Source organism: Neolamprologus multifasciatus, chromosome 11 (assembly GCF_963576455.1).
Source record: "Neolamprologus multifasciatus chromosome 11, fNeoMul1.2, whole genome shotgun sequence".
NCBI lineage: Eukaryota > Metazoa > Chordata > Actinopteri > Cichliformes > Cichlidae > Neolamprologus > Neolamprologus multifasciatus.
The window spans coordinates 23,157,522-23,172,188 of NC_140449.1; the positions used below are offsets into that span (position 1 = coordinate 23,157,522).

Consider the following 14,667-nt stretch of genomic DNA (forward strand, 5'->3'; position numbering starts at 1 on the left):
ATTAAAGGCTGTTTCTAAAAACAGTTTTATTTATTTCTATTTTCTAATATTCACCAAAGTCTAACAGTACAGTTGTCGCCAAAGGTTTTGAGAATGACACAAATACTGGTTTTCACAAAGTTTGCTGCTTCCGTTTTTATAATAGCAATTTCCATATACTCTAGAATGTTATGAAGAGTGATCAGATCAATTGCAAAATCCTTCTTTGCCATGAAAATGAACTTAATCTCAAAAATTCAATTTCCACTGCATTTCATCATTCAGCATTTGATGCCATAAAAGGACCTGCTGAGATCATTTCAAACATTTTCTCATCAACTCAGGTGAGAATGTTGACGAGCACAAGGCTGGAGATCATTATGTTATGCTGACTGAGTTAGAATAACAGACTGGATGCATTAAAAGGAGGGTGATGCTTGAAATCGTTGTTCTTACCTGCAAGGAAACACATGCAGCCATCATTGCGTTGCATAAAAAGGGCTTCACAGGCAAGGATGTTGTTGCCACTAAGACTGCACCTAAATCAACCATTTATCAGATCATCAAGAACTTCAAGGAAAGAGGTTCAATTATTGTGAAGAAGGCTTCAAGGCCCCCAAGAAAGTCCAGCAAGCGCCAGGATGGTCTCCTAAAGATGATGATATCAGAGTGCCACCAGTGCAGAGCTTGCTCAGGAATGGCAGGAGTCCATCTGCATGCACAGTGAGGCGAAGACTTTTGGAAGACAGCCTGGTGTCAAGAAGGGAAGCAAAGAAGCCACTTTTCTCCGAAAAAGCCATCAGGGACGAATTGATATTCTGCAAAAAGTACAGCGAGTGGACTGCTGAGGACTGGAGTAAAGTCATTTTCTCTGATGAAGCCCCTTTCCGATTGTTTGGGGCATCTAGAAAAAGGACTGTCCAGAGAAGAAAAGGTGAGCACGACCATCAATCCTGTCTCATGCCAACAGTAAAGCATCCTGAGACCATTCATTTGTGGGGCTGCTTCTCATCCAAGGGAGTGAGCTCACTCACGATTTTGCCAAAAAACAGCCAAACATCCTCTGAAAGCAACTTCTTCCAACCATCCAAGAACAGTTTGATGAAGAACAATGCCTTTTCCAGCATGATGGATCACCATGCCATAAGGCCAAAGTGATACCTAAGTAGCTCGGGGAACAAATCATCTTGGGTTCATGGCCAGGGAACTCCCCAGACCTCAGTCCAATTAGGAACTTGTGGTCAATCCTCAAGAGGCAGGTGGACAAACAAAAACCCACTAATTCTGACAAACTCCAAGCATTGATTATGAAAGAATGGGTTGCCATCTGTTAGGATTTGGCCCAGAAGTTGATTGACAACATGCCAGAGATCTAAAAACACTGAAGCAGCAAACTTTGTGAAAACTAATATTTGTGTCATTTCTCAAAACTTTTGGCCACGACTGGATAAGGCTTTTTTCAAGTAAATACTGTGAGTGTTTCTATTTCTTGCTCTGTTTATTGTCTGAAACGCAGTGAAGCCTGTTTGATCATTAAAATTGCCAAAAAGAGCAGTATCTGTCAGATTTTATGGAAATATTAATTGGACAAAACAAGACATTTATGAATGTTATTTTAGCCCCACTAAACATTTGAATTTATTTATAAGCCAAACTAATCAAATTATAAAAACAGTATGCAATATACTAATTTTCTCTGAGATAACATGTTCCTGTCTGCATGATTATGAATTACTTACACAATTATTTACTACTGAACCAAATGCTCTTTGAACTTTGCTGACCTTTTTTCCACCTACAGGTTGTAATTATGTCTGTTGGAATGTTTTAGAGAAGAACATTTGGCATCGTTCACTGCTAACTGGGGTATAATTTTATTTATAGGGAATCTTACCCAGTGTTGCATGGTAACAGTACATTTTAAAAAAATTGTCAATGCAATATTTTAAGCTGTTTTCAGGATGTTACAGACGCTTGAAGTGACAGATTTTGTATATTTCCCGAAGACATTTCCCCGTAACATTTTGAGGATGCGTTGGGACAACAGATTATAGCGTTCAGTCTTAAACTCTTGGAAAGTGCTGGTTAGATTTCATCTGGTGATTGCATTCATGGTCCTTAGTTAATGAGCCCTGACCACTTTTGGTGCACAGATAACCATGTTTTTTGTTATTCTAGGAATATATACACAGGCAGCTCGATAGTATCGTTGCTTACATATTCGTCTAATGAGTGAAACATTCCTGGTTTCAATCCAGGAGACACAGAGACACAAATATCTTTAAGTTTTTGTATGGAAAGGCATTCAGTGTAAAAAATAATCTGCCACATCAAACATGTGGAGCTACCTGCTGTGGCCATCCTTTGTGAATTAAGGCGTTGCCAAAAGTAGCTACACAGTAGTGCACATGGTAATAGGTTTGCGCTTCTTGCTTCACGGCAAGAAGCTCAAACCTGCTTTTCTGCTGGGATCTTGGCGCTTCCATGATCAGTCTGTAACCTATGTGGGTTCTCTCCAGGTTAATTAGTGATTCTAAATTGGCCTTGAATGTGAGAGTGAATCACCATCTTTCCATCTCTGTTAGCCCTGCAATACACAGGCAATCTGTACTGTTATTATCTAAAAAATAATTTTAAAAAACCCTGATAAATCAGTGCTTCCATGAGATTCCACCAATAACCGTTTATCAAAACTGAGCTGTCAAGATTGCTCAATAACCACAGATTTCTTTAAAGCTCTCTTAATACTGAGAGAGCATCCAGGTGTACCAGACCTCTTCCCAAAAAAACTCAGTTGGTTCATTTTAAAAACATGTTTATAAACCTTTTACTAATGAAACATCCCCCTGGTAACATTTCAATTCAATTCCGTTTTATTTATGTATCTTCAAATCATATCAGCAGTCATCTCAGGGGGCTTTATATTGTTGGATAAAGACCCTAAAATAATACAGAGAAAACCTCAACAATCAAATGATGCCCTTTAAACACACACTTTGTGAAAGTGGGAAGGAAAAACTCTCTTTTAACAGGAAGAAATCTATAGCAGGACCAGGCTCAGGGAGGTGCACCCATCTGCCTCGATCGATTGGGAGTGAACAAAAGACACACTTTGGAAGAGAGACAGAAATTAATAAAAACAAATAATTAAATGTGGGGTTTTTAAGTGCCACTAGCAATGTTATAACAATGTTAATGATAAATATTTCAGAAAGGTAATAATTTGGAAGAATAATTTTAGGGAATATTACCTTTAAAAATAACCTTTTGGGAACAAAAAGTTTTGGCGTTATGGACTGTGATAATATAGCTATTTAAATGTTTGCTGCTCTCTTGGCCAGATCTCTCCTGAAAATGGCCTTTTTTTATGTCAGCGACTCTTACCTGGATACACAAAGGATAAATGAATGTCTCTTTGTCATCTCTCATGTTCTGTCTGGCTCAAAAGGAGTTGATATCATTCATGAGAGATATGTTTGACAGATTATAGGCCAACAACTCATTTACAACAGTTTAAATGCCAGAAATTACTTTTTGTCAGGAGATCCCTTTTTGCACGACACCGGTTCTGGTCCCCAGGAAGAGTGACAAAGTAAAGTAATCATGTGTGTATATTGTTTAATAATGAAATAACAAAGTCATTTGAGTCTAGTGCCTCACAAAAAAAACCCAAAACATTCATTGGGCAGACCGGTTCTGGCCCGCGGGCCGAGTGTTGGACACCCCTGACAGTACTGACTTAATTTATATTTCTGACCACAAGTAAACGCACCACTGGGGACTTATTCCCTTGGTAAGTAAAAGCTGGCATGCGATACAGTGAAATAATTATTTATTTGTTTATGTTACTGCTACCACTACTACAACTCAAAAAAACACGACCAGCTGATCGCGTACTTTTTAGATTTTTTAAATTAACTGCCTGACAGAAAGCGGAAGTGACGTCACTGCACACGCTTCTTTTGTCTGACGACCTTATCAGGAGGAAGTGAAGCTCAGACGAAGCGACTGGCTCACCGGAGGGAAAAAAACGAAAAAAAAAAAAAAAGAGAGCGAGAGCCAGAGAAAAAAAAAGAGGAGGAGGGGGGGAAACTTCACTGATTCACTGGAATTTGGACAGATTTGGAAACTGTGTCCAAACTATCCCGGCCTGCTGGAGCTTCGCGGAGGAAAGCGGAGTCGTCAGCTCCGGTAAACGCCACTCTTCTCCACGCAGTCGGTAGTAAATTTTGATAGATTCGGTCGACTCTGCTGCCGCCTCTCCACCCGTCCCCACAGCCGGAAGTCTGTGAGGATGGTCTATTTTTTTTTTCTTCGCTTCAGTTTTTTTTATGCTTTTGTTTTTTTTCATTGCTTTGCGTTTATTTTTTTCCCGAGCGGGAAGGCAGCACAGGCTCACACTGTGTGTCTGCTAAATGTATGTTAATCAGCACGTCGGGCCTGAATAACTGCAGGATGCACGGAGGCCAAATGGAGACCTGCTGTAGATATGCGCCTTACATTGTTTCGATGTGTGGCGTTTTATAAAAGTTCATGTTTTTGTAGTTCTTTTAGGTCGACTTTATTCCGCAGAGCAAACTTAAAGCTAAGTAGCTGGATGTGGATCCCTTTTAATGCCGCTAAATACTGAAATATGGGAAAGCGGGCAGGAAAGTTTAACCTCATATTATTTAATAGTGCTTTTTAACACATCTGGACGCTTAATCAGAGCTGCAGTTATGAAATCACAGCTGTATGGAGCCAAACACTTGCACCCAGACAAGGCTGTAATAGGCAACCAAACTAAAAACTAAAAGTGGGTGTGACAATACATGTTAGTTACACGGAAATAATAAAAAGTAACACAAATTCTCAACAAAACAAAAAAGAAAAACTAAACTAAACAGTATTTCATACATTCCTTAATAATCTGAGTGCAATAAGAAATATAAGTTACAAGTCTTCACTTTAGTCGTTTCTGATACGTTTTAATTGTGAACACATTCAGTATGGGGGATATCTGTGCACACGTTTAGTCGAGTATTTTTATTGATTTGAGCTTCTAAAATTCTCCCTTGTACAAACATCCCTTGTAATCTAATAGATAAAAAGATCAAAACATTACTAAACATTTTCCAACAAAAGAAACTAAAATGTAACCAGCAAACTTAATATGGAAAGTAATGAACAATAAGACAACAAAAAATTAAGACAAAAGTAAAAGCTAATTGAAATATCTCTAATGACTCATCCATGAGACCAACATGCTTGTTTTGCTTTTCTTATCATATAAATGTACCAACTATCTCAAAAATCTATTAAATTAATCTGACAAAAAAATATTTTCTGAATTATTGACATCTCTTAAAATCCCCCCAGTATAGCTTCTGTAATATTAAACTTCATGAAAACAGTGATGCAGTACAATTTTGTTTTCTTTTAAGTTAGAAAAATTGGGTGATAAACACATGTTCATGGATTGTCTTATATGTTAAAGATCCTGGAGAAACAATGTAATATCAAGCTGATAAACAGTGTAGTACCATCTATATTACTCATAGACACCAGTATCCCCCACTGGTTCAGACCTGAACCTAAAGAAAATTGTATTAAATGAAGCTTAATTAAACATTAATGCTTATGAAGTGAAACTTTTAAATCAACAGAGACTCTTTTGGGATTTTTAGTCTGAGCAACAGCACATTTTCTTCTGCGACATAATTATCTCATTAATTAAGAAAAACAGAATCTTTCTCCCCCTTTCTACTTTTCCTTTTTAAACTGTATCTATAGCAATAAGATGTCACAGGAATGAGCCTAGTGCTTCCCCAAGAGACCCACACCTTCAGGGACCCTTTAAAAAACCTCCACCCTCAAACTGGGGAGTTAGTGTCTCGTAATTTGATTAACTGGGTCTTTTATTTAGTGCCCACAAAAGTTTTTGCCAGAGCCAAAAGAAAACAAACAGTGGGAAATGACGACAGAGTGCATGTATTTCTACTCAGTAATATGCTCACCTCTTAACTGTATTTTTTTTTCTTGAACTGGAAAACACCCTGTCAACCAGGTTTTCTTACAGTCTAAATATTTCGTATCACAAAGGAAAAAAAGCAGAAGTGTAAGTTATAAACTCCACATTGGCCTCATTCAGGGCTGATTTTGACCCTGGGGCCATATCAGCATAGTTAAAGTAACCACAGTGCTTCACACAGGATAAGTGAATCAAACCTGGTTACAGGTGAGAATAACACAAACAAACAAACAAAAGTGTCACCACAGTGTTATAACCTGCATTGTGCCGATTATCTGATGTGCACCACTGCAGAGGACACTTTTGCATCACAACTGAGTTAAACAACCCTTCAAACTCTTTGCAGTCATTTGCTGTGAGTTTCTTTAAAATAATTTCGCCTCCTATTGATTTTTGGAGGATTGTTTTGTTTTGCTTTTAGCAGCCAGAATTACGTGAATTTCATTTCTCTACTTTAGTTTCAATGTCCTGGTTTGGCTTGTTGGTACACTGCGGTTAGAAGTGAAACAGTCTTTGCTTTTTATTCTAAAACATGTCACAACAACATGTGCTGCGTCAACACACTTTGTCTGCTTTACACCCGCCGCTACGGTGAAGTGACTGATATGGCGAGGCTCTTTAGGTCCAACCTTATTACCTGATCCCCATTTCGAAGAATGTCAAGATTCAGATTTATGGTTTTCATTATTTCTCTTGGTTTTGCTAACAAGCTGTATGTTCTCAAATTAATTGGTGCTCTGCAGTGTGCAGTCAGCACTCAATAAGCCATGTTATATTTTAGGAATAAGGTGCACAAATGAACTGAGAGGGTTGACAAACCATTACTACTTTTGTTTTTCCTTTTTTGCCCAGAGGCCTCCTAACAGGAAATCCTTGTAGTGGGTGAGCCGTTAAAACAGTAGTGCATTTATCTGGTATTTGTCTTGTCATTGATCTGCAGGAGAATAATGTAGTACATGCTCTTTGGTGTGGGAAACATTTCATTAAGGTCTTTCTCATTAGACACAGAAACACACCGCATGAGCATTTTCACTACAATTTTTAATTACTCTAGTAGAAATGTCTTCTCTTTTTTTTAGTCCTAATGTACACAAGCAGCTGTGAGGGAAACAGGCTCCGCTGCCACTTCATTAGGTACACCTAACTCAAAACAATGCTTTTTTAAAATTTTATTAATAAGCTATCCAGTGAATCATAAAGCTAAAAAAATTAATTTTCTGTTAAAATAGTTTTATCGATGGGTCCTCCCTCCTACTTTGAGTGTTTTAATGAGGTTAGACTAAATGTAATATGGCACAATGCATGTACCATTATTACAAACGTCAGCTTCCAAATCAACTCTAACGTTAGACTTTATGTTTTTATATATATATATAAGATACATTTAGCTCATTTTAATGAATAATAATAAATTCTAGTGTTAGCCTGTTGTGATGGAAAGTTTTTATATCTTGCTGCTTTTGTGTCGTTGCAGAAATGATGGAAGACTCTCATTTTAATTCATCATATTTCTGGTCCCCAGTCCCGACTATGCCCGGACAGGTTAGGCTACAAAATAATTTACTGTTCAATCAGTTGATGACGGGGAGAGAATGTTTCCGTCAAAGAAAAATCTCCTTTCTCCTGACAGATTGAGAATGCCATGTTCCTAAACAAAGTAAAAGAGCAACAGGAAAAAAGCGCCTCCTTCTCTGCTTCCTCTGCATCTCACTACCAGACGACTCTTCTCACCATCCCCACGCCTGGGGCCAAGACAGATGGAGGAGGCCAGGCTGGTAGTGCGGCGCACCTCCACCCTCCGCACAGCACCCAGAACATCACAGTGTTGCCTGTCCCCTCCACAGGCATCATGACAGCAGGTGGGCTTGTTTCTGTGTTTAGAAACCTTTAAGCGTCTCTTTCTCAGTTTTGAGGTTGAAAGAGTTGACATATTTGGGGATTGAGTTAAAAAACTGAAACACCAAATATTAAGGCCGTATTTAGATCCCATACCTTCAGTTTTTGAAGTATAATGTAACAGCAGTGTGTTAAATGATTTAGGTTATGAGAACAAATTTTGTAAATAGAGAAAATGGGGGTAAAATGAACAACTAAAAATTTTAATTCAAGGTTTTCCTCAACTGAGACAACTTTAGCGCTGTATTACAAACATTCTGCTTTGTAGTGCTATTGTTACACTTGGAGATGTAGATTGTAGTTAAAAAATGCCTTTGGCAACATGTTTTTGAAGCTGTAAATTGAATTCCTCAACCTCAGTGACACCGCTCATCTTAGACAATTTCTCATCTCTGCTCTTGTCTCTTTCTCTGCAGCTGGTCTGGTGATCACGACTCCTCAGGGAACTCTAGTCTCTCCAACCTCCTCTCAGTCGTTTGTGTCTGGCCATCCAGCAACAACCATGATTGTTTCAGCGCTCCACTCTTCAGGTGAACAGCATGTTATTATACACACAGGCTAACTTGTTTCTAAGTACAATATTGTTACTATGTAAATGATTAAAACTTATATGGGTGGATCAAACAGTGTTATAGATTTACTACGATTCAGAACTCAGGGTATTGTGTAAAGCCTGGTTTATGGTCACCTTATTGGTTTTGGTATGTGCCGACTGTGACGCCGCTGCAGCCCCATGGCCATTACTTACTGGCGCTTCAGTGCGCACTGAACTCGCTGAAGTCCTCTCCTAGATAATAGGTGCAGCAACTTTTCATCAGTGCTGGTACATGAGTAGAAGAATTAGAAAGAAGAAGCTAAGAATTCATAGAGATTTCTCCAGAAAGTCTCATTTTGAAGGTGTTGCTGCATCTCCTTCTTTGTAATCTGAGAATGTCTGAGCTTCAGTATATATCATTGAGACCAGCACAGTTGTATATATGTATGTACAGTATATGTATGTCGATGGGTGCGCTAAGGCCCCATTCAATTCTGAGCTACCGAACAAAGTTTCATTGTGTGAACACGTAATGACAATAAAGGATTCTTATTCTTGTGTCTTCATAGCTTCTCAGCAATGCTGTGCACGCTGGGTTGCAAAAGTTTTCAGGTGCACGATAAACTGAAACAACACTTAACATGGTTTGTGCTTTTAGCACTTTCATGAGGGCCACTATAATGAGCATAAACCAGGTTTTAATATGACTAATCACTGACTGAATCCCTCATCTGTGGAATATTTTGGCTTTTGGGGGCATTCATATGTTTTCTTATGGAGTTATTGAGACTATAAAAGAACATTCTTACACTAAAAACTCAGGAGACAAAAATGTCTGAAGCATTTAATGATGACTTGATTACCTGGAACATGATCAAACCTGACTGAGAGTCTTTCTTGCACTGCTAAGTTAGACTTTGTTCAGGTTGTTCGTTAATTACATCTCTGAGCTATGAACACATCTGTGTCCTTGTCCACAAAGCACAGAGTGATCTGATGAGTAACAAAACCAGAAAACTATTTTATTACCAAGCCTGTGTCAGTAACTTATGGTTCTGTCTTTTTAAGTAAATTTATGTCTTCCAGTACAATAGATGCTGTTTGAAACTGTTAATAAATTATTGGTGTCTTTGCTTTTAGAAAACAAACATAAATACAGATTTTCAGTATGAAAAGTGCCCATATTTATAAAAGAAGCACATCAATTTTGATCATGTGTCTGATGCTGTCCAAATGTATTCACATGTCAATTATACTGAAACACATTAGACTTCCTTCAGCATCTTCTGGTTTTCAGTTTGATGTCAATGCACCTACAGACCATTATGTAGATGCTATTTAAATATGGGATGGGATTATTACAAACTCGTTCTATCTTCTGCTTTCAAAACTCTGTTCCAGCATCTTAACCTGTTTCTGTCGATCTTCTCATAGACAAAAAAGAAGCGGACGGGAATTCACATGTGGTTGTGATGCCAGCGCCCTCTAAACGAGGGAGAAAGAAGAAGACCACAGTGTCTCGGGTTGGTCCTCTGGGCATGCCGGGAAATGAAACTGTAATACTGGCTCATCTGACGCCAGGTGGCCAGGTAAGAGAACAGCTACAGATGTGAAAGAGGAAGGGTGTTGCAACGAACTGCTCATTAAATCAATTTTAATTTTATTATCAATAGGTGACAACTTTGCAGCATCATGCTAGAGATCCATATGATCTCTCAAATGAAGACGAAGACCATGCCTCGAAAGATAGCACGAAAACATACAGGTATTTATTTTATTTTATTTTTTTAAATACTTGCTGCTCATCTCCATTTGTTCTTGCTCTGGCTGTGAAAAATGCATACATCTGTTTCTCTGTTCACTTCTGGAAATTAGCATTGAGATTTTCAGCTTTTGTAGATGACCTTGGCAGTGCTGGATATTAGCGTCTGACACGCCGACTCCTCAGACAAACACTCTTCACTGCATGTTGTGGTTGAACACACCGGCTTTGTGATGGATGCTTAATTCTTTACTAAAAATGTATTTGAGAAAACAAATACATGCTTTGTAGATGCTCTCTCCGTCTGCACACACTGGACACAAACCTGTCTTCTACTCTCCCCTTTGTCCTTATATAGCATGCTCTTTGAGCTGTGATCTCACTTCTGTGTCCTTCTTTTCCTCTTTTTTATAGTATCTGTGTACCTTTCCTCCTCAGTTTTCACTGATTTCTCCCTTGACATTTCACTGTGTTGTCTGGTTGTGTCGTCTTTATTTGATTTAACCCGCCTTTGTCTTCATTGATTTTTTTTCTTCTTTTTCTTTTCATTTTCTGTGATATCTTATTTCTCTCTGTGGGTCATTGCTCCATTACCCTGTCTCCTAATCTTCTTCTGTCCCATCTTCTCTCTTTTTTTCTCCTCCTCTTGTACATCTCCCTCTTCTTCCTCCTCCTTGTACTTCCATCCCATCCTTCCATTTCTCTGTCTCTACGCCTGTAGGTGCCGGATGTGTGCGGCGACCTTCTTCAGTAAGTCTGACATGCAGATCCACTCCAAGTCGCACACAGAGGCCAAACCTCACAAGTGTCCTCACTGCGCCAAGTCATTCGCCAACTCCAGCTACCTGGCCCAGCACATCCGCATCCACAGTGGGGCCAAGCCTTACACCTGCTCCTACTGCCAGAAATCTTTCAGGCAGCTCAGTCACTTACAGCAGCACTCACGGTACTACAGACCCCCCAACCCCATTACCCACCCATACCATATACCCTGTTCTCTTAACTTGTCCTGCTAAGACCCCTCCTATGTTCTTCTCCATCCTGGTGAAGACAGTGAAGTGCAGACCATATTACGTTGCCTTGTGGATGTTGGCTCGCATGTTGCCAGTTCCATCCAGTGACCTTTTCAGCATATTAAAATTCAGACGACACCTTTGAAGTCTGGCCTTTGGCCGTAAAAAAAATTTTTCTTTTGTTTTTTTCCCCCCTGCCTTTGTTTCTGTCTTTGCTGTGTTTGTGCAGGCCTTGCTCCTTTTTGCACTGCACCTTCTGTTCTTCTGTCTGCATGTGCTGTCATGTCTTCCGACACTGCTTCTTCCATAGACACACACATACCTATTTCAAATATTTCAAAGTAAACTTCTAAAAAATAAAGTTGACAGTATTGTTGCTCTTTACCATTGTACAGCCCTTTGTGTTATTGATTTGATGGTTCATATCTTTGTCAGTGCTCTTCTCACCTTCAACACTCAATAGTGATGTTCTGCCATGCTTTGCTTTCATGCTCTGTTATCCTGTTTGTTTGATCCTTTTTGGGGGGCTGTGCTCGTATCAATTTTCCATCATTTCGGGAAGCATGATAAACTGATACATTTGTAAAACGTGTTAGTATTTATTATTTTATTGTTTTAAAGGGGACCTATTATGCTTTTTGTATTTTCCGGCATATGTATACCATTAAAATGCTGGATTTTCATATTAAACAAGTCAGTGTAAGGTAATTTCTGTGAGGCAAAAACACAGCTTTTAGACTGTTCTCTTAGTTGTAGATACTTTGTTCAACTCTTAGCTCTGTATGATATCAGTGAGAGTCAATATCCATAAAGTGGTCACCTCAGGGACACAGCTCTGGCTAGGAGCATAGATTCCCCACCCACCTGCTGTTCAGACCTCCTGTCTGATGGAGAAAATTGACTGAAGGGGAGCGAGAAGGAGATAAAACGACTTGTTTCAGACAGCTGAGGGGCTGCATCAAGGGGCTGCATCAGACCTGTAAGGCTTGAAAAGCTACTCATGTTAAATTCAGTATTAGCTGAGAATTACATAACATAATGGGTCCCCTTTAATATAATCTCTTGTGTTTAAATCTTAAGCATCTAATCGCGTTGGTCCAGACATATAAAATTGTTAATGTTGTTGGATGTTTGTGTGAATTTTGTAATTACTGCTGGCCGTAATCAGTATAGCGTATTTTGTTGGGGTGTTTTCTTCAGAATTTCCAAATGTTTCATTGCTCTGTGCTTCATCGCCGCAAGCTTTAATTTCCTTGTGTGAGATGTTTTTCCCTGAAATGATAAATTAAGAGGATTATCTTAAAATGAGGCTTTTTTTTGTCTTCAGTTTATCCTTACAGTCCTGTTTTCATTTCTCTCTTTTACCATCTTGTCTGCTCTCATCAGGAACCACACAGATGCAAAGCCCCACAAGTGTCCCCATTGTACCAAGTCATTTGCCAACTCTAGTTACCTGGCCCAACATATCCGCATCCACACCGGAGTGAAACCCTACACCTGTTCCTACTGCGAAAAGTCCTTCAGACAGCTGAGTCACCTTCAGCAGCACAGCAGGTAAATCACCCACTGGTCTAGGGTTTCTCATCTCCTTGCGGTCAGGTTAGGTCACCCTGAAAGTGATAGGCGCCTGTGTTTGTACATGTGTGTGTTTTTGTGTTTTATTCAGGATTCATACCGGAGATCGGCCATACAAGTGCAGTCACCCAGGCTGTGAGAAATCCTTCACGCAACTCTCAAATTTACAGGTGTGAATGAGTTTGGTTCTGTTCTTATGCATGGAGTGTTTGGGTATTAACTGACTCTCAAAACATTTCACTGTATTGTTATGCCTTTTTTTTGCCAATAACAATTTTTTCCCCTAGTCTCACCGGCGTCAACACAACAAAGACAAGCCTTACAAGTGCCCCAACTGCAATAAAGGATACATAGATGCAGCGAGCCTGGAGGTGCACATGTCCACACACACTGTCAAACATGCCCGGATCTACTCGTGTGGTCTCTGCAACCGCACTTACACTTCAGTAAGACAAATGTCCATTTCTGAAGAGCATTACTACATGCAACACTATGAATCGCCTCACTGGCATCAGACACCTGGCAGCTACTTTACACCGTGTAGTCATGTCTCCACTGTTTCCCCTCTACCTATCCTCCCTTCATCTCAGGAGACGTATCTGGTGAAACACATGGAGAAACACAACCCAGAGCAGTTGACTGCATCAGCAGTCATGGCAGCACAGCCGGCACAACAGAACCAAAGCCAGGCCCAGGGCCAGGCTGGAGCTCAGAGCCGGGTAGAGAGTGCAGATGGAGCATCGAGCCGACCTGGAGGAGCTGGGAGTGGAGCGGCGGGCAGGGGCCAGCAAGGACAGAGCCAGAGCAACTACCCTCAGACAGAATCCATCTCCTGTCCGTTTGACCTCCATCAATACAAGACGGTGTCTGCCAACGACATCCAGTACAAGTCAGTCAGTGTGGCGGACATTAGTACCCACAAGGACCTCTGTCTCACTGTGTCAGCATCCACCATCCAAGTGGAGCACCTGAACTCTTAGAGAAGATGAAAGGAGAGAGAGTGGGAGGTTGGCAAGCTAAAATTTATTCATAATAACAAGAGATGGAGGATGAAGAGTGGAAAAATTAAAGCAATACTAAGATGATGCAGAAACTTTGGAACAAATGACTGTGCCTGAATGATTTTTTTGAGGCAGACAGGAGAAACAATACCATGACACAATAAACTGAAGACTATAATTTTAGTTTTATTTTTTTAAGTTTTATCTCTTTTTTTTTTTTTCTTGCCTTGTTTGATTTGTTTGCTTAGCTGTCCAGTCTGACGTGCATGTGAAGGCTGCAATAAAGTATGTTTCAGTCCATCACAGTGATGGTTTTATAATAGGAAGCATCTAAGAGATACTTCACTTTACTATTAACACCTCCTGCTCTTCCCTACAGATACAACTGTGGCCATCTCAAGTTATTGACTTCCTTTTATTGAAATTAGTAGTTGACTATGAAAGTATTTTTTTATACTTTCATACAAAAACTTTCAGTTTTTACATCAACGTTATTAACTCTGCGAAGTTATAACAACGAATGCTTGTGATCCTTTTTTTCTGGAAAGAAAAAATAGCAATCACATATATAAAGTTATATCCTACCAGTTTATAAAGTATGGTTGCGTGCTTAAAGGTTATGGTAAAACACATAATGTATTTAAATCGATTTGCAGGCCTTCACATAACCTTTGAGAGAGAGTGATGAGCCTGTTCATGTAATCCAGTTGTACTGCTTTGTATGTATGTCCTCAAAGTAGTGTTATCCAAATGTGCTTCTGCTATTATACTTCCATAGTAACAACATTTATAACACTTATTCATAGACATAATGACTCATGAGATTTTTTTCTGCTTATAATAAAAATAAAACCCTCTAAGTGATTACTTCTTTTTAATTTTTTTCTACTTTATTG

General features: G+C 39.4%; 1 protein-coding gene across 5 annotated transcripts; it reads left to right on the forward strand.

The window, feature by feature from the left end:
• The first annotated feature begins 3,938 nt into the window (after positions 1-3,938).
• znf384b (zinc finger protein 384 b) lies at positions 3,939-14,664 on the forward strand. Of its 5 annotated transcripts, none has more exons than XM_085177042.1 (11): positions 3,940-4,170; positions 7,069-7,123; positions 7,464-7,531; positions 7,620-7,848; positions 8,302-8,415; positions 9,855-10,009; positions 10,094-10,185; positions 10,904-11,128; positions 12,582-12,749; positions 12,862-12,940; positions 13,058-14,664. In XM_085177042.1, exons 3-11 carry the CDS (start codon positions 7,466-7,468, stop codon positions 13,748-13,750), a joined length of 1,821 nt encoding a protein of 606 aa, XP_085033168.1. In that variant the 5' UTR covers positions 3,940-4,170; positions 7,069-7,123; positions 7,464-7,465; the 3' UTR covers positions 13,751-14,664. The 5 variants fall into 5 exon arrangements, with proteins under 5 accessions (XP_085033170.1, XP_085033168.1, XP_085033167.1 ...); XM_085177043.1 differs by lacking the exon at positions 7,069-7,123 and having other exon boundaries at positions 3,942-4,170; positions 13,058-13,216; positions 13,361-14,664; XM_085177041.1 differs by lacking the exon at positions 7,069-7,123.
• Positions 14,665-14,667: the final 3 nt, after the last annotated feature.

What these genes read in the sequence shown, in the direction of transcription:
- znf384b (XM_085177042.1), top strand. Translation starts at nt 7,466, where the DNA reads ATGATGGAAGACTCTCATTTTAATTCATCATATTTCTGGTCCCCAGTC. An exon ending in CACAGGCATCATGACAGCAG is followed by an intron (nt 7,849 to 8,301) that starts GTGGGCTTGTTT and finishes CTTTCTCTGCAG; the next exon opens with CTGGTCTGGTGATCACGACT. An exon ending in GATAGCACGAAAACATACAG is followed by an intron (nt 10,186 to 10,903) that starts GTATTTATTTTA and finishes CTACGCCTGTAG; the next exon opens with GTGCCGGATGTGTGCGGCGA.